Source organism: Triturus cristatus, chromosome 10, assembly GCF_964204655.1.
Source record: "Triturus cristatus chromosome 10, aTriCri1.1, whole genome shotgun sequence".
Taxonomy (NCBI): domain Eukaryota; kingdom Metazoa; phylum Chordata; class Amphibia; order Caudata; family Salamandridae; genus Triturus; species Triturus cristatus.
In genome coordinates, this window is record NC_140593.1 from 314,246,826 (window position 1) to 314,271,032 (window position 24,207).

At 44.0% G+C, this 24,207-nt stretch overlaps 1 protein-coding gene across 1 annotated transcript in view; it reads right to left on the minus strand.

Annotated features, from left to right (window-relative positions):
- CFAP69 (cilia and flagella associated protein 69) overlaps positions 1-24,207 on the minus strand; it is a 630,939-nt gene that overhangs the window by 496,254 nt on the left and 110,478 nt on the right. The window contains exon 2 of the mRNA XM_085631353.1: positions 7,410-7,472. Within this exon, the coding sequence (XP_085487479.1) occupies positions 7,410-7,472 (63 nt within the window). The remainder of the gene's footprint in view (positions 1-7,409; positions 7,473-24,207) is intronic.

Consider the following 24,207-nt stretch of genomic DNA (forward strand, 5'->3'; position numbering starts at 1 on the left):
ATTCAGTTTATTGGAGGGTACCAACAGTTGTTTTACAGAGTTAAAAGGTTTTCAGGGTGATTATTGTTTTGCTTGACTCTTCTTCTGTTTAAGGCTGCTTTGGTGTGGCATATATGATTTTTAGAACTTTACATTCTCCTTTTAAGAATTTCGAAATTAAGGGCAGAAGGGTTCTGTTTTCATAGTCAATCTGCTCCTCTTTTCCATTAGTCATTTTATTCTTTTGAGAATCACTGGGCTGATCTTTTGCTCTTTACTTTAAGGCTGCAACAGAGTCCACGATGCTGGGGCATTGAGTCTTTACACCTGTATAGTAAGCATTTTAATATCTTTTTAGTGGGGATTATTTAAGGTGTTCTGTGGACTGCTTGTTCAAGGAAATTGAGGTTGAAGTTTTTGATGTCTCTGACTCAAAGTTTAGGTTTTCTAGTTTGCCCACGTTTGCTGAACTTTGGTGAAGATATGTTGAAAGGCATAACGTTGAAATCTGATCATTCCTTTCCATATAACTATGAGGTCTAGCATAGAACCTTGTGTGTGTGTGTGTGTGTGTGCGTGTGTGTGCGTGTGTGTGTGTGTGTGAGTAAGAGTTAAGCAAAATTATTATCTGATAAGAATGCAGATACTCAACACTGCTTGGCAATTCCCATCTCTGTAATGCAAGTTGAAATCCCCAAGGAATGCATTATGATCAAAGTAGAACACTTTGTCAGTAATGAACTCTATAAGTTGATCTTCAAAGGTAAGGTTGTCTTCAAAAGTATGGTAAGTAATGTTAATGATGGAGACATTTGACCTGTCCAATTTCCTTTCTACTGATAAGCATTGGAAAGGAGAGGAGAACTGGCTATGTTTTAGATTTTTGCGAGAGATTTGTTCTCTGTGAATCAAAATCTACACCAATCTGGGGGCGTGGATAGCAGCCGATGAAGATGGCTACCATCTAAGTACGCTGCGGTAGCCGACAGCGTCCAAGCCCATAAAATCCAGCAATATCCTATGCCCTGAATGCTCCAATGAGTGGGAGACCGAGCGGAGAAACAGTGGCTACCTAGCGGTGTCTCGAAACCCCGGGACCGAGGGTTGGAAAGCGAGCGAGGGAAGACAGAGATAGCAGCCCGCGGCGGCAAGATGGCACCGCCCCAGAAATCTGGAAAGTGACGCGGCTTCGTCGTTCCAGCAGAGCCGTTGCGGTGAGGGACAGGAGTGCAGGGAGCAGCCATTCGGGACTTTGCTACTGCCACCGGATGGTGGCTGGGTTGCAGTGCGAGCGGCCTGGAGCTTGTAGGGAGTTGACCGCGGACTCGTGGTGCAGAGCACCAGCAGGTCTGTGTCATCAGGGGTCCCGCTTTGATCCCTGTTCAGGCCGCGCCGCCTGTGAGTCCGCGCTTCCTCTTTTCACTCCCTGACTCTCCCATTAAGCACAGCAGAATAAACATCAACGTCCCCTGTTGAGACTGGTGAGGCTGGGCCTCCGCGCACCGCAGAGACCCCCGATTCCGAGTGCATCCACACTGCGAGCAGCTGAGGGGAGAGGAGGAGTGAAGCGAGCTGACGGGGGCGCTCCGCTTCAGGGTGTGATTGGGGCCAAACTGTGACTCCTGCTTTGGCCATGAGTGGAGACAATATCAGCGGACTGGCTGGAATATAAGATGTGCGCTCCCCTTCCCCACCTGACCGGTGCACTGGCAGTGTCTCCCAGACCTTTGCAGCAGGGACTGTCTGATATATGGAGAAGTAGACACCGGCCTGCTGCGCCTGCATGATAGCAGCCAGTGGTGGGGGCTGTAGTCCAGAGTTGTCACTGTGGTGGGCAGTGTATTGATACCACCGGGAGAATCAATCTGTTATTAAAATCTACGTGAGAAGAGGGACCTGGGGCCTTAAAGTGACGCAGGAGTGAGTGCGCTACACTCCTGGCACGCCCAGGTGTGCCAGCTAATATGAGAACACCTCCAATCACTTGGGACTACTGCTGGTGACCAGCGGACATGGGCCGAAACAGAGATCTGGGGCCTGGACAGGCCAATCACAGTTACAAATATACGGTGGCCATGGGTCGCGACGATGGTTCGACAGGAAGGGGTCCACAAGAGGACCCAGAGGATCAGACCCCTGACCCATCCTTGAAGGACATCATGAAGGCGATCAGGGAACTGAAGGGGACCCTGGAGCCGAAGCTAGACTCCGTCACATAGGAGGTGAACCTCTTGCGAGCAGATCTTGGGAAAATTTCTGAAAAGGTATCCACGGCAGAGGCAGGAATTGTGGGCTTACAGTCTAAAATTAAACGTTGTGAAGACCAGGTTGCCATGCTCACAAAGAATCAATCTGACATCTACGCCCAGCTTGAAGACCAGAAACTGAGGACCCGGTGCAATAATATTTGCGTCGTGGGAGTGCCGGAGGGAATCGAGGGACCGTCCATGGACTTGTTCCTGGAAAATCTGATTTTAAATCACCTGAAGCCCAAACGCAATACATGCTAGCACAGGGCTCTGAGGGGTAGGCCTCGCCCTGGAGCGGCCCCGCGCGCAATTATTGCCCGCATCTTGAATTTCAGGGACAGGGATGCGATCCTACAAGCGCCACGTATGCACAGTGACCTCCGGCACGAGAATGCCACCATCCGCTTTTTCCCGGACTTTACGCTCCATGTCCAGCGCCAGAGGTGAATGTTTGATGCCGTTAAAAGAGCCCTTTGTGAACAAAACTTGAAATATATGATGCTCTTCCCGGCTAAACTCAAGATCATAGACGAGGGGAAGACATCACCAGCAGAAGCAAGTGACTGGCTGGAGTGCTGGCGTACTGTTAATCGCAAAGGTGGAAGAAATCGAACGATGGCAGAGAGTGACTGCACTGTAAAGGAGCAAGAGGCGAAGCGGACATCCAGTGGCCAAGCGCAACAATAGCGGACAGATAAGTGAACTGCGGGGCGCTCCCTTAGTCACTGGAACTGAACTTTTCCTCGATATAAACACTTAGGGGTGCAATCTGGGGTTGGGGGCTATGGAAGAGGGGGCTCACCTGAACATGGACATGTGATGTTAAACGGACTTCCATAATGAAAGCCCCCCCTCCCTTTCTTTTTTCTAAATCAACAGACAGGCCACTGATGTGTTCCAATAAGTATGAAAGCTACTGTGTTACATTGTATGGGCTTGATACTATTCATTAGCAGACAAATTGTACTTCATGCTGGAGGCTGGCTCACGGCTCCTCACAAATGTTAATTTTTACACAGTTTGGATGACAGGCACTCCGCACGTTTGGGAGCTGGGAGGTTGGGGGCTCACCCAGCAGGGTTGCAGGGAGGGGGAGTTGGGTACACTGTTTGATTTGTTTGGGGGGATGGGGGGAACGCTCAAGACTAGTATATCCAGCACATACAGGTGACTAACATGAAGGAAACCAGAGTGGCGAGGGAACATTCAATTACTATTCAACCTGCCCGAGGCCATGGGAGATTTAGCTAGTATGCAGGTTTTGTCCTGGAACGTGAATGGTCTGGGGAACAAGATCAAACGCACATTAGTCCTGCAGCATGTCAAGAGGCATTCCCCAGACATTATATTAATACAGGAATAACATTTAAGAGGGAGTAAATATAAGGCACTAGATCGCTTTGGGTACAAAATGGTGACTCACTCCGGGTACTCGTTCAGGGGCTCGTGGGTCGGTATACTGATACGCAACACGCTACCCCTAGTTATCACAGGCACTTGGACGTATGACGCAGGCTGCTTTGTTGCAGCAGCGGGTAAATGGAAGGGGCACCTACTCGTACTGTGTTGATGCTATTTACCCCCGGGTCTCCATGCGGTGGTCTGTCCGAAGTTCAGCTCGTTCCTGACGGACCGGCCCCTGGGTATTCTCCTGATTGGTTTAGATACGAATGCAGTCATGAACCCGGAACTAGACTGGTCTGGCTCTCATATGGGCAGGCAAGGAGAGCGTGGCCTGGCAGATTTTGTTACACATAATGACAGGGTGGGAGAATTCTTTAATCCCAAGCACACGGCGAGGGGCATTTCAGATCATTCTCAGTATGTGTCACTATTAAAGGCCCGCTTCTAGATAGAGCTGCATTCCCAAGAATTGACCCCTGGCACCTGCGGGACCCAACGCTTAGGGACAAAATCCAAGAGGGCTCAAAGCTCTATTTTAAAGAAAATATGGGGTCAGTAGATTCACACATTTCTTTATGGGAGGCCTATAAGACTGGGCTGAGGGGGAGGGGACAGGCGCTGATCAGGGGCCCAGAAGAAAGAGGAATCCATGCAAATTCGGCTGCTGGAGCAAGACATTCATCAGATGGAAGGAGATACTGCAGTGGCAACTAGTGCTGATCTGCGACATAGGCTAGCATTGAGGCAGTGGGATCTGAGGGCCCTGGCAGATAGCGAGGTAAGGGCATATGCTCTAGGGACGCAACAACGCTTGTATGATGTAGGAGATAAGGCATTGAAGCTCCTAACGTAGCTGGAAAGACGTGACAGGGAGCACTGGGGTCCGTGATATAACTGGGTCACTGAAAACTACAAGTAACGAAATAGCGGAACCCTACGCCACACACTTTGAGCGAGTTTATGCACCAGTGTGCACGAAGTCGGAAAACGACTGTGGAGAATTCTTAGAAGATTTTACCCTGAACATGGTGTCTGGGGAAGTGCGTGAAGCACTAGAAGCTGACCTCATGGAGGAGGAACTAGGTGGTGCCCTGGGTTCTCTGAAATCCATGAAAGCGTCGGGCCCAAATGGGTTCCCAGTTGAGATTTATAGGACAGGCCTCGATCATAATACCACAGCTACGAAACATGTTGACTGAGGCGCGAGAAAAAGGGCAGCTCCCTTTGGACCAACGGGCCGCTACGATAGTGGTAATCTACAAAGCTGGGAAGCCGCCAGATCAAGTAGTTCGTACCATCCAATTTCTCTTATTAATGTGGAAGCCAAGGTTCTGGCCAAGGCCCTAGCAGACAGGCTGGTGTCAGTCATTGTGGAATTGGTCCATGTGGACCAATCGGTCTTTATACCCTACAAAAGCACCCGGAATAATCTTCGGAGACTATATTGTATACTCCACATTACAAGCGATCCCGGAGCCCAATAGACAGCATTGATGGCGCTGGACACGTCAATGGCGTTTAACAGTATCGAGTGGCCGTACTTGCTCATGGTGCTCCAGAGGTTGGGTTGTGGTCCCAACTTTTGAGGTTGGGTAAAGCTGTTGTATGAGACACCCACAGCTTGAGTGCGAGTTAATGGGGCACTCTCACGCTCCTTTCAATTGCTGAGAGGCACTAGACAGGGGTTCCCCCTGTCCCCGCTACTGTTCACCCTCGCCCTGGAGCAATTGGCACATTGGATTAGAAGGAAAACAATGATATGGGGTATAGTGGAGCCAGGGGGTGGGAGGAGCAAATTTTGCTCTATGCTGACAACATAGTCTTATGCCTTGCACAACCCTACCACTCGATGGCGCAACTGCTCCACATCTTCGAGCTATTTGGTAGCTACTTGGGCTACAACATTAATTGGTCCAAGTCAGTGATCTTTCCATCGTCTGACACCCCCCCCCCCCCCCCCCCCGGTTTCCTATGTGGTGCCCAGCCCCAGTCTTGTCGGAGGGATTCAAATATTTAGTTATCCATGTTACACGGGACCAAAAGGAGATTTTGGAAAAGAACCTTGGGCCTCAGATAAGCCGACTTTGTACTGATGTCAGCCATTGGCGCACTCTTCCTCTTATGGGGAGGGCGGCCCTGTTTAAAATGATGGCACAGCCGCGTATCCTCCATGTTCTCTAAAACACCCCGTACCCTGTCCCCCGACAGTCTTTAAACGGATGGTGCAGGAGGTCAGAACTTTGTTGTGGCAGGGTGGTTCTCCTAGAATTGCGCTTCACAAGTTACGGAAAGGAGTGTACGATGGTGGCCTGGTGATTCCTGACGTCAGGCTATACTACTGGGCCTTGCAGCTCCCGGTCATAAATGACTGGGTGTATGCAGACGTTGAGGAGCCAGCATATAGAGCAGACAGGGCAGTCATGCCGTGAGGAAACTGCGAGCCTCTTCTCTACTCCTGAAACCCACGTCCTGAGTGGCCGGTACATACTAAGGTGGTGATACAGTGCTGGAGAGAGACTAATAAACTACTTGGCTGGACAGGGAAACTGACTAGTCGAACTCTGTTGTGGGTGGGTGATCCACTACACGAAGTGACTGCCCTAACGGGATTTAAGGGGTGGAAATTGGTAGGCATTGAGTACTTGGGAGATGTCTGGAAAGGGGATACTCCTTTCACGTTTGAGGAACTCCAGCGGGAGTATAATCTACACCAGACCCAGAGATACCATCATTTGAGACTAACGCATGCACTCCTCACCCACATCCACAGTGGCGTTTCTGTTCTGTACTATTATCCACTAGAGGATAGGCTGCTACTAGACCCCATCCCTGAGAAGGCGACCTCCACGATATACCATGAATTGATAAACAATGTACCCGACCCCCTAACGACCCTCAGAGAGGCATGGGTTAAAGACCTGGGAAGTATAGATGATAAGGAGTGGCAGGAGGCAATACAGAGCCCAAGATAGATTGCGGTTCGATCCAGATTTAGGTTGGTACAACTTAAGATACTACACTGCACATATTATCCTCGTACACACCTGTACACCTGGGGCAAGGCCCCTATAGCATTGTGCGTTAGAGGATGCCAGCAGGAGGGAACCTTCCTACATATTTTATGGGAATGTCCGGAAATCAGCAGGAATTGGCAAAGAGTCACGGATACTATGTCTAGGGTGGTGGGAGTGACGGTTCCAATGGACGCTAAATGGCTTTTATTACTGATTAAAGGGGACTCCGACTGGTCCAGATATGTGGGTATTTGGTTGGCTCTTGCAGCGGGGATCGCTAAGAGAAACATTGCCAGGGGTTGGGGGGAATCTTTGCCCCAGACACTGGAAGAGTGGGGATGAGATGTTTACTGATGCCAGCGGGCTGAGGAAATAGTGTATAAGAGTAGGGGGTGTATGTTAATAAATGGGAATGAGTATGGGCGCCCTGGCGAAGATACAGAGGGATGTGCTTGAGAGAATGAAATGCAACAGCCGGAGTGGGGCGGAGTGGCAGTGGGCTGTGTGACCCGAGCCGTGACACTGGCTACACGTATTTATCATGGTATGTGGGCTTACCCCGGACAACTTTTCATATGTTCTTCTAGTCTCCTGTTCTCTCGTGCCTGTTATTTGTATTGATGTAAAGTATCAATCTCACTGGGTACCAATGCAAGAAGTTCATGTAAAGTATGGTCTGTAGAGCAATGTTAAAAAAAAGAGTTAAAAAAAATATATACCAATCATTTATGCAGTAAATTATTAATTTGTAGTGTCTACTTACAGACAACGGATCTTCTAAAAGTTTGACAACACGACTCAAGTCCACAGATTTCAACAGAACATCCTAAAATAAAAAAAACAATCTGAATGTGAATATTTTCCAAAGCTGTCATATCCTAACATAAAATTATAACTATTATAAGGCATGCACACATATGCTTCAGGTATTGACATTTCTCTAGCAAAACAAAAGCAAAATAAGATTCAAATTAATGTAATTTGCCATTGAACTTTATTCCTGATGCAAGGGTGATAGATGACGATGAGGATGTGATACAAATAACATTTTCATATTCATTTTAAACCAGTTAGTTGGGGTGTTTGATTGTCACTCTTTGGAAGATTATCAAGCAATGCATATTTTCTACCTCGCTCAGGGTATTACATTTTCATTGAGAAACTAACAAATATTGATAATTTAAATATATTTATATTTCAAAGACACTGGGTAGATGATAAAAATATGTGGATGAAGAGAAAGACAGAAAGAAGATGAATAATAATTGGACTTCAAAACTAACATTTTCTGCAATTTACATAAGGGAGACATTCCGCTGTTGAGTCTCATTGAACTGGCGGCACAATTTGAGAATTTGAATCACTTTTCTCTGCTGATTAGAGTCAGGAGCCTTGTAAGCATGTCTAAAACAGCTAGTTATTGACTGGCATGCTATCTTTATGAGAAGCAAGCCAAAATAGTATCAATGGTTGAGAGCGCAGAGTCTATAACAGTTGAACATGGGTCTCCAAAGGCTCATGGCTTCCCTCATTGCTGTCTATAGATACCCCCGCAATTGTAAGAGCTCATAGTAGATACCAGGGTAAGCTTTCATCACTATGTCTATGATATTCAAACAAGACTTCAACAAAATAAAAGGCTGAATTGACAAAAACTGCTTGAGCATAAACTCCTTAAAGAACGATCATTGCCTGAAATGGAAAATACCCAAATATTCCTCTAAAACAGTTGGGAATACAGGCGTTGCTATTATCAACAAGGTTAAGTCCTTAAAAGCTATTTTTGATGGAAAAATGATAAAGCATGGCTATATTATTGTCATATTTGATTAAGAACTATATTCGTCAACCCTGCTTACACACTGGACAAAGCTAAATATCAGCCCTCACCAGAACTGAAACTTCACAGTTCTGCACTTACTAATACTATCCAATTACTATTCTATCACTGAACTACAACAGTGCCATTTCCATACCTTGGCACAAACAACCAATAGTGCATCTAAAAACCACCCCCTCCTTTAAGACCCTTGGATATCACTACCTACCCACAGCAATACACTACCAACCCTAGCACTGCTCTTAGCACAAAGTTACCAACCGCCACCAATAAATACATTGCCACCACACAGCATCATACTACTTCCCTTCACAAGCTTTCCAGTCTTTTCAAAACACAATACTATCACCCTTCAGTACTACAGTCCTACCCCATCACTGAACTACCACTTTACACTGCTGCACTACTAGACCCACCACTACTCTATCATATTACTGCATTTCCCAACATTATCACTTCCTAACACTGTGTGACTAGCTTCTTCAATGTACGAATATCAAAATCTCTCTCATACCACTTGCACCATTAAAATATCATCCTTAAGCTTATTATCTACGCTCATCTCCAATTTACTACCTACAACTCAATACTACCCCCTACAAACACCTCCCCCCACAGCACTTCACTAACATGGTGAGGCTCCACAAAACCATCTCAATCCCTAGTCGGTCCCCAAGGACGTCCTTGGGGGCCAACAAGCCCTCCTGTTACCTCCAGTAAGACCCACTCAGCTGGTTTGCTCAGAAGTCGTCAGAGGCCACACTCCCTTTCTCCACCACTCTGCAAACGCGTCTCTTGGTGCACTGCTGCTTGGGAGAAGAAGTCCACTGTTGCCTGAGGCCCTCAGGAGTAAACTGAAATTCATTCCCTAACCAGCAGTACGACAGGAGGTGGGTTTGCAGAGAGGTGGAGAAAGGGGGCGTGGCCTCCAAGGCCTTTCAACAACCCCGCTGTCTGGGACTTATTGAAGGACACAGGAGGAGTTCTTGGACCCCAAGGACCCTCAGCATCCAAGGGAACTTCATCCTCCAAACACCACTGCACTAGGAGGCGCGTTTGCAGTGTGGTGATTAAGGGCGTGTGGTCCCTGCTTTTGTTTTACATATTCGCAAATCTGAAAACAAAAAATACAAAAAAAAAAGGTATTTAAAAGGAACATGAAGCAGTGTTTCGGAAATAAGATGGCTCTGAGAAGAGACTTTGTGTTTATTGTGTGTAGATGATAACCACATATAAAACATGAAGCAGTGTTTCAAGTTAAGGAACGACCTGTTGCTTTTGTCTGTGAAGTGAACTTCATCCCTTCTATTTATCCAGTCTGTTCAAAAGGGTGCTCTCCTCTGACTTTTTGCTTTTGTCCCTCCTGAATTTCCGCGGATCTGTGTGCTACACTTAGCACTTTGAGCGCTTTTGACACTGCAAATCAGTGCCAAAGCGCTGTACTGGTAATATACATACTGGTGATTGGTGTATACATGACTGACAGATTTGAGTTAGCTGTAAGTCCCTTGTCTCAGGGTAAGACATATACCTAGGGCATGTAACTCAAATGCTCGTCCGTGGGCCTGCAACACTAGTTGTGCCCCACACGGAGGCAGCTCCTCAAACGTGTCACAGGTTTGCCCTGGTGGGGCCTGTGTGTACAAGTTACTGTTACTCGGCTTGGCATTTAAAAAGCTACTAGTCAAGGGTCTGCAGGTATTTTGCTATATCGGAGTACTCCCTGGGGGCAGGGTGCGGTTTCGGAAAGAGGTATGGCATGTAAGGTACATGCACTGGTAGTGGATGGCACCGGATGGTGTGTTCAGTACGGTAGAGCCTGTTTCTCGCATTGGATTGACATGAGGGATCAGTGAAAAGGCTATTGAGCTGTATTTCCTACATGCAGAAGGGTGGCAGTATAGTGTTTGATATTGATGAGTTGGTAATGGAAAGTCCTCTCCGGTGGTGCAAGGGGATTCAATATTACTAATGTGGAAATACAACTCTGGGAAAGTGGGCATTTTGGTACTCATGGCTTTGTGTGCCTACCAGTCTGTCTTCAATACACATCTGGTTGCTAGGTGGACATCTACATCTGTGTATTCCTGATAAGACAGCCATAAACTAGGGGCTCAAGGGAAACTGCAGACCTCTGACTCTGAGGGGCCTTCCTGGAACAGATAAGAGGGGGAGGAATTTGCACTTGCATTCCAAGGGGCAGGGTCTTGGCCCCACTAAAGAATTTGACAAGCCCCCTGCGGTAGGACGGCAGACAGGAAACATTTTAGAGAGGGTCTGTACATTTCAAAGGTGGCCTTTTGAACTGATCTCATCTTCAAAGGCTATTGTGGGTATAACTACTGGGGCTCTGCCCTCAGAAGTTAGAGATGTTTTAGGGGATTGGAACCATACCTCGCTGGTTCGATGCTGGGACATCTACAAGAGGACCATTGGGGCAGGAGGGACTGCAACTGGATTATCCAAAATGTGTGGGGTCTAGGGCTTGTAGTGCTTAAGGAAGGGGACTACCACTTGGTGGATTTAACCTGGATGTTGCAGGCCTGCAGCTAATTGCCAACTGTTGTGGCCCTGGTCCCTAAGCACTCTCCAAGGGCCGGATGGCTGGCTTCCTGTCCACAAGATACCAGGGACAGAACAGATCTCTCCATTTCCATGAGATCATAAGGACCGCGCAGGGTGTTTTAGAAATGGGTGGAAGTGATGATCAATTGGGACAAGGACCGTCCCGATGTGTGCAGCAATCATACTATGCCGGGGAATGTGCTTGTAATGATCAGTGGCCCACCTGGGGCTGCCGTAGCGTGAGGAGTTCGAGGAGTGAGGGGGATGTTTGTTGAGTCTAAAGGACCCATATTACAGCCGTAAACCTGTGCTAGTTTGAACTCTGTAGAGTGTGGTGCTCGAGGGGTGTAGGGGGAAGTTTGCTGAGTCCACTGGACCCAAGCTGGCAGACTAGACTGTCTCCGACCCCAGATCAGGCGGACGACAGTGTCTGATATCACAGCCTTAGTCTGCGGTCTCCGGATCCTTCTCCCCAGACCCATGCCACAAGGTACTCTGTCGTTGAGAATATCGTGACTGGATCGGAAGGGTCTCGTTGTGCCTTGTGGCTGCCAGGAGAAACTGAAGCTCAGACCTCCACCAGAGGCGAAACGATTTGCCAAACTGGAAGTGTGCCAAATCCCAATGTCACAGTCTTTTGCCTACATGGGGGACAGTGATCCCACACTCGTGATGGTGATGCTGGGTGCCTGAGGACCTAATCTGGATGGACAAGAACATGTAACTGTTTCCTTCCGCTTTAGATGGACAATCTAATCAAAGTGTCGCCAGCGGGTACAATGTGCAACATTGGCTGGTGTAGTTTGAGTGGCTGAGGGGCTGGGTCATTAGGCATAGTCAGAACCTGTGATTTCTTAAACATTACAACTGTAAGAGGTATGAGATATTGGGAATGTCGGGCTTTATGCTAATGTGTTAGCAGGGAAGTGGAATACCTCTGAACAGCCTGCATATATGTTTCTGTCTCTGTTGATGTGGGAGGGATTGCTTGGATCATGAATACCTCTGGGGAGTACGCACCTGGGTTTATGTTCCTCATAAGGCTGAGGGGATAGCAGGGCAAGTGAACATCTAGGAATAGTACATATGTGCTTATGCCGTTCTGCTGCTAATGGAAGAGTTCAACAATTGCATTTAACTATAACGTATATAGCCAACAGTGTATGTCATTTTGATTTCAATGTGTGTGCAATACAAAGAGCAGTGTTTTATACTTTTGGTTTGAAGTCTTTTTGCAGTGAACACAGTGTGTTGCAAGAGTGGGGGTTGTGCCAATACTTGACACTTTGACCCTGAGGATAAGCCTGACTCCGCTGTGCCAAGCTACCACAGTGTATCATACTCCTCCCATCTAGGACGGTGGATTCTGCCTGGCTTCGATGTGTTCCAGCCAGCCAGAAACCGCTGGGTCTAACAACCTCCATGTCAAAGCGCAAGTTGTAATTAGAGCCCATCTTATGGTCCCTGAGGAATGCTCAGTCACTCGTGCTTACTTAGCTTGTCTCAGAGATACACAGAATAAACAGTCTGGGCATTTCAATAAGGATTAATTGAACAGTTGTTTTTCTTGTGTAGAATATATGAGCAGCAACAACCATTAGACAGTAGCAGAGATATATGATTAGCAGTATAGTGAATATAAAAGGATAGTACAGTTCTACCATCTTGCAATAAGCATCAATAAATACATGAATATAAATTGCAGGATAAAAGTGCACGTACTCCTATGATGCCTGTGTAGCTGTACCCAAGTGTACCTAGCATGTGAGTATGTGTGTAGCCAAGAATCCCTCTAGGATTTAGTCGAACCCCATTACCTGAAGTGAGAGAATGTAGGAGCCCGTCCTGGTCTCAAGTTGGACACCCCACGAGGGATGTTTAGACCACTGTCAGCTGGAGCGTCTGCATGCAGAAGCCTCAGCGTCTCTGGTCATGGTATCGGCCTGGAAGTCTCGGTTCCCTCTACCAACCCTAGCAAGATGTGCTGTATTTATACAAAAAGTATCTAGGGTTTCTTTGTCCCTTGTCTAATGTATTAGCCATTGTTGGATGTGAGGATGACATATGGGATGAACATTGTACGTAGATATGGTGGGGTAGTTGGTGTAGCCCCAGCCTGGTTTCCAAGAACCCTCATGAATTTTCGTTCATACTGTAAGAGTCCATTGATGAAGTTTGTAGGACGCTATTGTTCAGGAGAAACCCTCCTTCTGCACCCAGGACTAGAACTAGGTAAAGGTTCAATCCTAAAGGCTCGTTCCTGTGTAGTATAAGGGAGGTATTGTAGGTGAAGGTGTATGATATTACCCGGGCCTATATTAGGGTACCTATATGAAACATAACAGCACTTGCAGTATTACCGTCGGGGGGGGGGGGGGGTGTGAAACACTTACTTAGAATTGTACAGAAGTACTTGCTTTCCTATTCGGCCATCTAGATAAGTAGCCCTTTAAACATGCATGTACGCCTGCTACTTCAGACTCTCTTATCGCTCCAGTGACGTCACGCGGAGCTGCGTGCGAAACCATGGCATTGTGATGACCTTGTAGGCGTGGAAAGCTAGGAAAAAAGTTTCTGAGGAATGCTGGCGCTGGGGATATTCATAAGGTAAGGAATCCACAGGCAGATGTATCCATCAGAAGGGTGTGCCTACCAATAGCAAACAAATCTGGCAAGAGTAAGTGGATGTTAATAAAGTTTTAAAAAAGCAACATTATCCCTGGTACAAAATAATATTTATTATAAATAAGTTGATGTTGTTCAAGATATAATATATACAGAGGATGAAACATTACTATTAAGTGAACAGACTGAAAAAGTGGATCGATTTAGATCAGAAGAAATTTATGAACACTACAGCACCCATCCTCTGCATTCTAGAGAAGTCATAGGTGATGCTACTGATCTCTGTCAAATGAAACAACCAAAAGGAGCTGCCATGAGTGTGTGAGAGAGGTTTTGAGGCTCGCTGCTTCCCACAACTGTTTCCCACTGGAGCAGGTGGTAAAAGGACCGTCCCGTACAGATACCAGCAGCTGAATACCGGTCAACCAGATTACATTCAGAGGATCCAAGGTTTCGTCAGTACGTTGCATACATTTTCGATCTTCTATTTGTAAGTGACTTATCTGGACTTTCATATGCTGTAAACCACATACTAAAGAAAGAAGTTAATCTTCAAAATCTATCTGCAAAGGAATTTGTCGGCAAAGTTCATGGAAAGTATGAAAAGTTAGAATATAACTTGATTAATTTGATGACGCGTCAACGTGGCACAACAAGTATTGGTATCCTCATCATGGAGAATTCTAATATATGTTTAGAAACTTAGGTGCACCCACTTGGTATTTGACACTCAGTTGTGCTGAGTACGCGTGGGAAAACCTGTTTGGATTTTGAGAGAAGTGAACTCAAATATTAAGGACATCAATGTGAAGACAGCAAGAGAACTTTGTACATTTGATCATGCTAATGTTTGTAGATGTTTTAACCACAGGTTCCAAGCCATGCAATCTTTCATCTGCAACAAAACAAATCCTCATCTTGGCGAAGTAACTGATTCCATTTGGGGTAAGGTGTACAAAGCAAGAGGTGCCCCTCATATTCACATGCTGTTATGGATAAAATATGCGCCGAAATTTGGAACAGACAGTGATGATTCTGTACAGTCTTTCATAGAAAAGTATGTGACATGCACCATCCCAAACAACAGTAGTAAAAAGGGCCTGAGATAACAAGTTCTGAACTTTCAAACACATAGATGTGGGAAATACTGCCATCTAAAATACAGATGCAAAGGAAAATTATACAAGATGTCGATTTGGATTCCCACGAACTGTCATTTCCCAAAGAAGAGTGAACAGCTTTTGTCTGCAATCAGACATACACCGACAAGGAAATCACCAAAAAATACAAACAAACTGAGAAGAACAGAGGCCTCCAAGTATATTAATGATTATAAACCTGTGATTCTCAAAATACGGAATGCAACTATGGATATACAATTTGATGCAGACAACTCCATCGCTGTTGTTTGGTACCTCACTTCATATATTACAAAATCAGAGAAAACAGAGATGAAGGAAATGCGGGAGGAGATTTCTGCAGAAAAGGCTCTAACCAAGATATTTATATAACAAATTGGGGGTGCGCAGCTTCAAGAAGTCCACTGAATCAATGAAAGTAGGAAAATAAATTCTTTATTCAAAAAATGTTCTCATAAAAAGTCAATTGGTTTTTACACAATCCAGCCAACGCGTTTCATCCCCTATAGCGGGAACTTCTTCAGGGCAAGCAAAAAATGACCCAAATCTGAGTACACTTGTAGTGCAGATATATCCGCATATGTAGGTAAAGTATGCAGCTGTTGAAATCGGTGACCCTTTCCAGTGAACAGTAAGCTCCTGTCTGAACCTGGATGGAAAAGAAGCAACGTCCATCAGGTATATATGAAGACGAGGTCTGTTAGTGGTGGAAAGCCCCCGCCACGACAAATCGGCAACTGAATGTAGATTAAATATGGCCGTCAACGACTTCAAATCCAATTCTGGTTGTAAAAGGGGGACAGGATCCAGCCGTAATATGGTGGTCCTGTCTTAATTGCCCAACACCATCAACGGAGGAAAGGCTATATGTTTGCTTGGCCGGGTCAGAGCTGTGTTGAATGCCCGACCGGTCATTAGCTGCGTTGTGAACTCCCTGGTGATTTTAATTTGTTTTTGCTACACTTGCTTTTAAATTCATTTTAATTCTTTCTTGCTGCTAAAGTGCTCGTCATTTTGGGGAGCTTAGCGAAGTTTGCTGCTAATTCCTGCATATTTGCACTGTTACTGGGAGCGGGCAGCCATCTTGAGGGCCCTGGGTTAGCGGACTAGTTGTTCAAAGGGGAAGGCTACATAACACGCACGAGGGCGCGCCACTGGCGCGCCAAAGACGCGCCTAAGGCAAGCTCGTCTGCGCCCGTCCGCGCTCGGTCCGTGCCTGGGGCCGGTCCCCCTGCACATTCGACCTCAGTTTGCCTGAGTTACTCAAAAAATGAACTCCTAATGTTTAACTCGGGAGGAGGTTCATTAGGCTGTCCAAGGTATGTTTGTGGGTCGGGCGGTAGATTTCATGCGGGAGAATGCCTGAAATGTGGTGTCCAATTGCCTATCATTCATGAGCAGATGGTTAGAGGATATGCTATTAAACTAAGGGATGGAATCCATAAGGCTAAGCAAGGCACAATTAAATGTGTACTTATAAATGCCAGGTCCCTGCTTAAACACGCCACAGAATGTGCGGTATTCTTAGAGGAACATGACATTAAAGTGGCATTTATTACAGAATCATGTGCCGATTCAACCTCCGGTCCGGATCTGGTAAAGGCCACCCTCCAGGATTTGTCTGTTACACTTTGAACAGACCCATGAGGAGGGGTGGGGGCCTAGCAGTCATTTACCAGGACTCCCTAAACCCCACTTTTCATCCTGCATCCAATACTTTTTGTGAGGCACTGTTGTTTAATTTTAATATGAAGCATTCTAAAAGTTTTAAAGGGCTATTGCTCTACCGTCCGCCAAAAATTAGTCCCTGTAAAAAAGTGGGCTCCCAGGCGTACCAAACCCTCTGCCCCCTGGTATTCGGATAAACTTAAAACTCAGAAGTTGGCATGTAAAAAACTCGAACGGGTCTGGAGGAAGGAATACAAAAATTTCGACAAAGAAATCTGTAAACAGAGTCTTAAATGCTATAAAGACTTACTGCTGGAATCAAAAAAGGAGTTCTATGCCCATGAAATCCTCCAAGCTAAATCGAACACAAAAGAACTATTTAAAACAGTGAAAAAATTAGTGGCACCCAACACGCCGAAGATTATCAGTAGCCCAGGTCTGTGTAGTAAACTGGCAGCCTGGTTTCAACAGAAGGTGGAGAGTATCTACTCCTCCTTCTCCTCAGGTCAGAATGGAACTGGAACCCCCTCTCATAGTAAGAGTAAGTTAGATCTCTATATTGGGCCGTCTTTCGATCAGTTTCTCCCCTTAGAAAGCGCAGAAACTTTAAAAATTTTGAATTCTATCAGTTCTGGCTCCCCTACAGATCCTTGCCCGGTCCTGACTGTGAAAATGGTTTCGGATTTGATAGCAGCTGTGTTACATCCTTTGATCAATGATATCTTGAGCTCGGGCCACTTTCCGAAGGCTTGGAAAGCTGCTTCTATTCTCCCTTTATTGAAAAAGCCCACTTTGGACACTACAGATCCTTGCAGTTACAGGCCGATCTCGCGGCTTCCAATGCCAGCGAAAATCATTGAGAAGGCTATGAACAGCCAGCTTAGCACCTATCTTCAAACTAATCATATACTGGACTCAACGCAATTTGGTTTTAGAGCCGAACATAATACTGAATTGGCTCTAATTAAGTCCTTAGATGAAGTTAGGGAGGCTTTGGACGGGGGTGGGAAGGCTGTGATGATCTTGTTGGATCTATTGGCAGCCTTCTACACGTTCCACCATGTGGTTTTGATGGACCGTCTGTCGGAGGTGGCAGTACAAGGGGTGGCTTGGAAATTGTTACATTCCTTTCTCTCCGACAGATCCCAGACTGTTAATTTGGATAACCATAAATCTGATTCCTTCAGTCTTCCTTGTGGGGTCCCCCAGGGATCCTCACTAAGCCCCACCCTTTTTAACATTTATATGATTCCGTTGGCAGGTCTTATAAAATCTTATGGCTTTCAGCTAAACTCATACGCGGATGACACTCAGATAGTGTTATCATTTAAGGATGGCAAGGAAAAAGAAACTGGAGTGCGCTTTCATGACTGCATGAAGAAGATAACTGGATGGATGGCCTCAAACTGTTTAAAACTTAACTCGTCCAAAACCGAGATTATTGTTTTTGGAAATAACCCCAACGTCTGGACCCCCGACTGTTGCCCGGCAGAATTGGGCAGCTGCCCTCCACCCTCGTTGAAAGCAAAAAACTTGGGCGTAACTGTTGACTGTAAATTTACTTTTAGCGATCATATAAGCACCGTGGTTTCCGCCTGTTTCATGTTGTTACGAATTCTAAGGGAAATTAAACCCTACCTTTCCGAGGGGAATTTCAGGACGGTGGTCTCGGTGCTTTTTATGTCAAGACTGGACTATTGTAATGGCATTCTTTTGAATGCCCGTACACATCTGGTCAATGGATTGCAGATAGCTCAAAATGCGGCTGCAAGGCTGTTATCAGGTATTCCGAAATTTGTTTCGGTAAAAAAAAAAAAGTAATAAGGCTACACTGGCTTCCTGTGAAGCAGAGAGTATGCTTCAAGGCCCTTTGTACAGTTTTTAAGGCCCTTAATGGGCTTGGTCCACAATATCTACAGGACAAATTTAGATGGTATGTTCCTATTAGGACCCTTCGGTACTCTAGTGAGAAAAAAGTTCTGACGCCCTTTGTTAAAAAGGCCAGCTGGGGTGGTAGGAGCTTTATGGCCGGTGCATCATTGGCTTGGAATGATCTGCCTTTCTTCTTGCGGAATGCTTCCAGCCTTCTCTTGTTCAGGAAGGGTTTTTAAGACTTGGCTTTTCACTCAATGATTTCATTCCTCTTCCGGCTAGGCAATTCATAGCACCAGGACACTTTAGGGTACCCGTCGCGCTCTACAAATCTTACTAACATAACATATATAAATCTTCAGTCAATGTGGCGAAAGCCTGTACTGGTCAAAAGTCAGCTGTCTTTTCAGGGATTAATTTTGGGTAAATCATCTTGTGACAAAGTGTATTGCACCACGACCACACAGGTTGATAGATCAAAAGGGAAGGAGTTCCTCTATTGAGAACGAAAGTGACCGTCCGTCTTCCTCCGATATGGACATCGGAGGAAGACGGACAGTCACTTTCGTTCTCAATAGAGGAACTCCTTCCCTGTTCCAAATTTCGGCGCATCTTTTATCCATATCAGCATGTGAAAATGAGGGGCACCTCTTGCTTTGTACACCTTACCCCAAAAGGGCTTTCCACCACTAACAGACCTCGTCTTCACATATACCTGATGGACGTTGCTTCTTTTCCATACAGGTTCAGACAGGAGCTTACTGTTCACTGGAAAGGGTCACCGATTTCAACAGCTGCATACTTTACCTACGGTTGCAGATATATCTGCACTACAAGTGTACTCAGATTTGGGACATTTTTTGCTTGTCCTGAAGAAGTTCCCGCTATGGGGATGAAACACGTTGACTGGATTGTGTAAAAACCAATTGACTTTTTATGAGAAAAATTTCTGCATAAACAAGTTATTTTCATACTTTCATTGATTTAGTGGACTTCTTGAAGCTGCACACCCCCAATTTGTTATATGACTATTTGATCTGGAGCACAGTGATGCCACTAAACGGCTGGCGTAGGAGTAGTTTGCACAGCGATTACACTTTTAGGAATTGGCAAAGAGGTTCAGCACAGAAGGTCCGCCGTTGTTGCTTCAAAACTTTAATCTAATCAAGATATTGTACAGCTCAGCTTGAAAATGCTTTCCTATAGAGAGATGGGCTCCTATGAGTGCTGTGACTGGTTGAGCTCTGCCAGTTTGTTCTCAAAGTCAAGGGGAATTGTTTGGGTAAGTCCAGGCCTAACAAGTATACGAAATAGAGTGTTGAAGTCTTTCCCATAAATTCAGTACCTAGCGGAGTTTGACAGGCAAAGTACAGACATTATGAAATCAAATATGTTGGATACTTACTATCCAAGGAGTCACATCTAGAAAACATGTGTCTTTATGAAGTACTTCAACATTACAGATACAGAAATAATTAATCTCTAAACATAGAAGAAGAGAAATATGCAGTAGTTGGATGTGACGGTTGTTTGGTGAGACACGCGAAAGGAAATCTAATTAACCACAGAAAACGTAGTTGTCAAACTCTAGACAGAAGAGCATTTTTCTATTTGGCACCCCTATAACTCTTCAAGCCTTGGCATGCTGTAACAGAATAACTTGGCGAGTATGACTGCTATAAAGTTTCTTTCAATGCTGCGAAAGACACCATTCCGTGTTCAGTCTTCCCAAACTACTGCAAATGTTAAATGGTGAGAATGAGCAGGAAGAAACAATTGCTGCTGATATAGCTAAGGAGAGCTGAGGAAGCAGCCAATGTTCTGGACCCCCCGAGTCAAGATCCTCTTGGACAACCAATTTTTTTTAAATTAAGCCATGAATGAAGTGAAAAGTGCAATGGCGCAAGCAAGACAGGAAAGTGTTGACTTGAAACAGTTAGTTGGACAATTGAACAACAAACAGAAATAAATTTATATGAAGGTAAAAGAGAAAATAAAGCATGGATTCCTCCACGAGAATAAAGAATGTAAATGCTCATTATTACAGCCAATACTATTATACATCAGTGGTCAAGTTGGCATTTTGAAAAACTTTTTAATTGAAGTTCTCACCATTTACTCACAGAGGACAACAGAATCAAATGTATCTTGTGTAGTAACAGCACAAACTGGATTAGCTGCACACAACATGAAAGAAATTACTATACATTGACTCCTAATGCTACTTGTTGAACATGACAATAAACTGGAATACCAAAAGTTATCCGGTGAAGCTTGTCATAAGGAGACAAGAGTATTGAAAAAACTGAAGCTCAATCATCGATGAGGTGAGCATGGTCTCTAACTTAATGCTTGCCTTTCATACACTTAAGAATGCAACAGATTTAAAAAACAGAATAGGATGTGCTCTTTGGAGGAAAGCATTTCATTGTCTTCGGTGACCTACTGCAACTTATCCCAGTCAAAGGACAGCTTTTGTTCAAGAGAGTTCTGCATGATGAAACTCTGAATTATTTGGGAAGTATTGGTAATGCAAACATATGGCTAAAATTCCAATACAAGGAACTACTGAAGAATATGCGTCAAGCATCTTACGTGGAATACAGAAAGGTTCTGAAGGACATTAGAGTAGGCAGTCTGACAAAGGAGAGGAAACGTACTTTAGAAAGTAGACTTATCAAGAAACTATTCTCCTCTAACACAGCAGCACAGGTAATGCTAAATTTAATTGAAGAAGGGAAATCCCAAGCCTGTTTAATGCCTACACTTCGGGAGTGCTCCAATTTTAATGAACAATTGCTAAAACTGGCGAAAACTAAATTTTGGAAATTACAGCTATTGACAAAATAGCACACCAGGGAGTAATAGTACTGCAAAGTGGAAAGCTACAAGCAACATTGGATTAATTGGAGAAATCTCTATCCAGGACTGCAGGATTAGAAAAGTATTTGTGCAAAAACTGTAGAGTAATTTTGGGCCGTCATTTAAATGTTGAGGAAGGATCAGTAAATGTTGTGATGGATAAAGTTATTGATTTAATACATTTTACAAATAGGGATGACATTGAATATTTAAGTATAAAATTTGATTAGATTGATGGCGAGAAGGAGATAGTCCAATGTGTTGTATGTCTTTTGCTTGTGAAAGACTAATTTCTCCGGCTGCAGCAGTTCCCAGCATTTCTAGCATATGCTGTAACTATCCATAAATTTCATGGTTTAAATGCAGATAAACAATGGTGGCTAGGGGGCCCATTTGTTGCACAACCACGTGTAGCTATTAGATTCACAGATGCCCACCTCAAGAAATGGTTCGCCACCAGCTAGAACCAGAAATAATTTAGCAAAAGACACAAAGATCTGAGAGGCAACAAGAGCAATTTATAATTAAATAAAGGCAAAATTGCCAAGGATGAACAGATGAAGCAAGAGGTTATCTTTGTAACTTTTTTACTTTTCCATAGTTTCAACCTTACGAAGCTGATTACGGCTCTGCATCACAAGTGTATACGAAATACCCTCGTTGCACAGGTAGGATATATGTAATTACCAACTTCCCTACACAATGGGATGTGCTAACTTGACTGAAACACTTCTGTTTGTTTGGTCCTATCTCATAATCTTTCTGCTTTAATGATCCCATCTTATTTTGACCTTTATGGTATTGAATACAAGACATACATGCTCAACTTGTAGTGGATGCATAGTCTTTAAACACCTTTTATTATACCTTGTGTTTTTAATTATTCTTTGTGTGTTCAGTAAAGTGTTTATCTTCAACCAATTTTTCTAATTTTTTCACATAGTGTGAATCACTGGTGTTGTCTTGTGCTCTTCTTTCTTGGTTCTTCTAAGGATTTTCGGGACTTTTTTTCTCCCCTTTTTCATGTTATATTGTTTATAGCTCTTCACTGAAGACTCTCAGAGTCCTTATTTCTTGAATGCCTATATGCAGAAGGAAATCTACTTACATAGGTATGCCATAAACATTTTTTGCGGTCTTTTACTTGCCAATATCGTGCTGGGGTGACATTTTTTCAAATCAGGTGTTATACTTGTATTTACCAGGCAACTTTATATATTGCATTGCTGTTCACCTTTGGGTTATGACAGTGTAAGTGATTACATTCTTTCTTTACTCGCAGCTTCTGGGTCTTTTTAATGGTTTACCATAATGAAATTAACACTGAGACGGCGGAGTTTTAATTCTTGGATGGTAAGTGTCATATAACTTCCCATTATTAAAGGATAGAATGGGTTAGAATCAACATCGGAATATTCTTTCTTTATATGTTGTGAAGAGGAGGTCAACGTTTATAAAAATGTATTTTGTCTTAAAATTACCAAAAGGATTTGCTCAGCCTGAATTGTTTTTCTTTCGTTGCTGATTGCTTTTGTTAATTCTTACCATTTTTATGGATATATTGTATTCTGATTGTCATGCTTTGAGGAACTATTGTCTAAATGATCTTACTGTGTATGAGGGTGTTGGGTATGTAATTTACCATTCATTAGCATCCCTCACTCAATATTTAAGAACTTCACATATAATCATTAGGTGCCTGTCCAAATTGTGTTCACCTTTCTTAGATGTTTGTACTAAAAAATATTTTCTTAAATTTCGATTATCAAAAAAGTAAAATTGTATAATGTTTTAATGTAAGTTATGTCTATATATATTGCAGTCCTGAAGAAGCCCAGATATGGGCGAAACCCGTTGGCTGTTTAATAATTCATCACAGAGCATAAAATAAAGGATCCAATTTACAAAGATAACCTCTCACTTCATCTATTCATGCTTGGCAATTATGCCTTTATTTAATTATAAATTGCTCTTGTTGCCTCTCAGATCTTAGTGTCTTCAAGTGTAGACACAGATTTTATTAATATTGGTAGTACAGTATTAAAAGAAGGTATGTCATAAGTTGTATTGTCTCAAGTAAGAACATTGTCGGTTTGTTGGTTGATTTTGATGAGTGGAGTTAGTGCTAATGCAAGTTGTGTCAGAGAGTACAATCGATTAAGTGTATACGCTCCTCATTTAGGACAGTATCCCATTTATGAAAAACTAATAATTTGTCCAAAGCGGGAGCTCACAAAAGAATCTACGGATGTTGCTGAAAATAAGGAAATAAAGGAGAACAAGGAAGGTGCAAAGAAGAAAAAACTGGAAAATGAGGGAGATATTTTAGGTTACCAGTTGTCAAACACTTTGGGTGTCAACTGCTATACAAATGTTATTCCCAATGTACGGTTTCATTTACCACATCTTACAAATACAATTGAACAGAAACCACAGAAGAGATTATGTGTACTGTGTGGTTTGCTGCAATGTTTACATTGTGTTTCAGGCATTCAAGATCTAGTAGATATATTTAAAGGATTAGTGCTATTTACACAGAACACTCAACAAGAAACAAAGGGATTTAAAATGGTCATCCTTGGAGTTTTAGAAGAAAATGTAAGAAATATAGATGACTTATTTGGACTAAGTTACATATGGAACCATGACTGTGAAGATTGCTCTTTCACGTCTACTACTAATATAAATTCTGAACAATTTCTGTACTTAACGCTACCGGATTCCAAAACTGTGTCTTTTGACAAATTGATCAAAATGGCTAACCAAAATATGACCTGCCCAAATAGTAGATCAGATGGTATGTCTTCAATGCATATACAAAGAAGTGGAAAGTACCTTATATTAATGCTACAATGATGCAGAGGAGATGGATCAAAATTGGAAACTGAAATTACAATTAATTCAGGGGAAGGGATACGCAGCCTCCCTCACAGAGCCACTAGCTGCCCTAGGGACCCCATCCCCAGGGTTCTTTTCCTTTTATAAGAGGA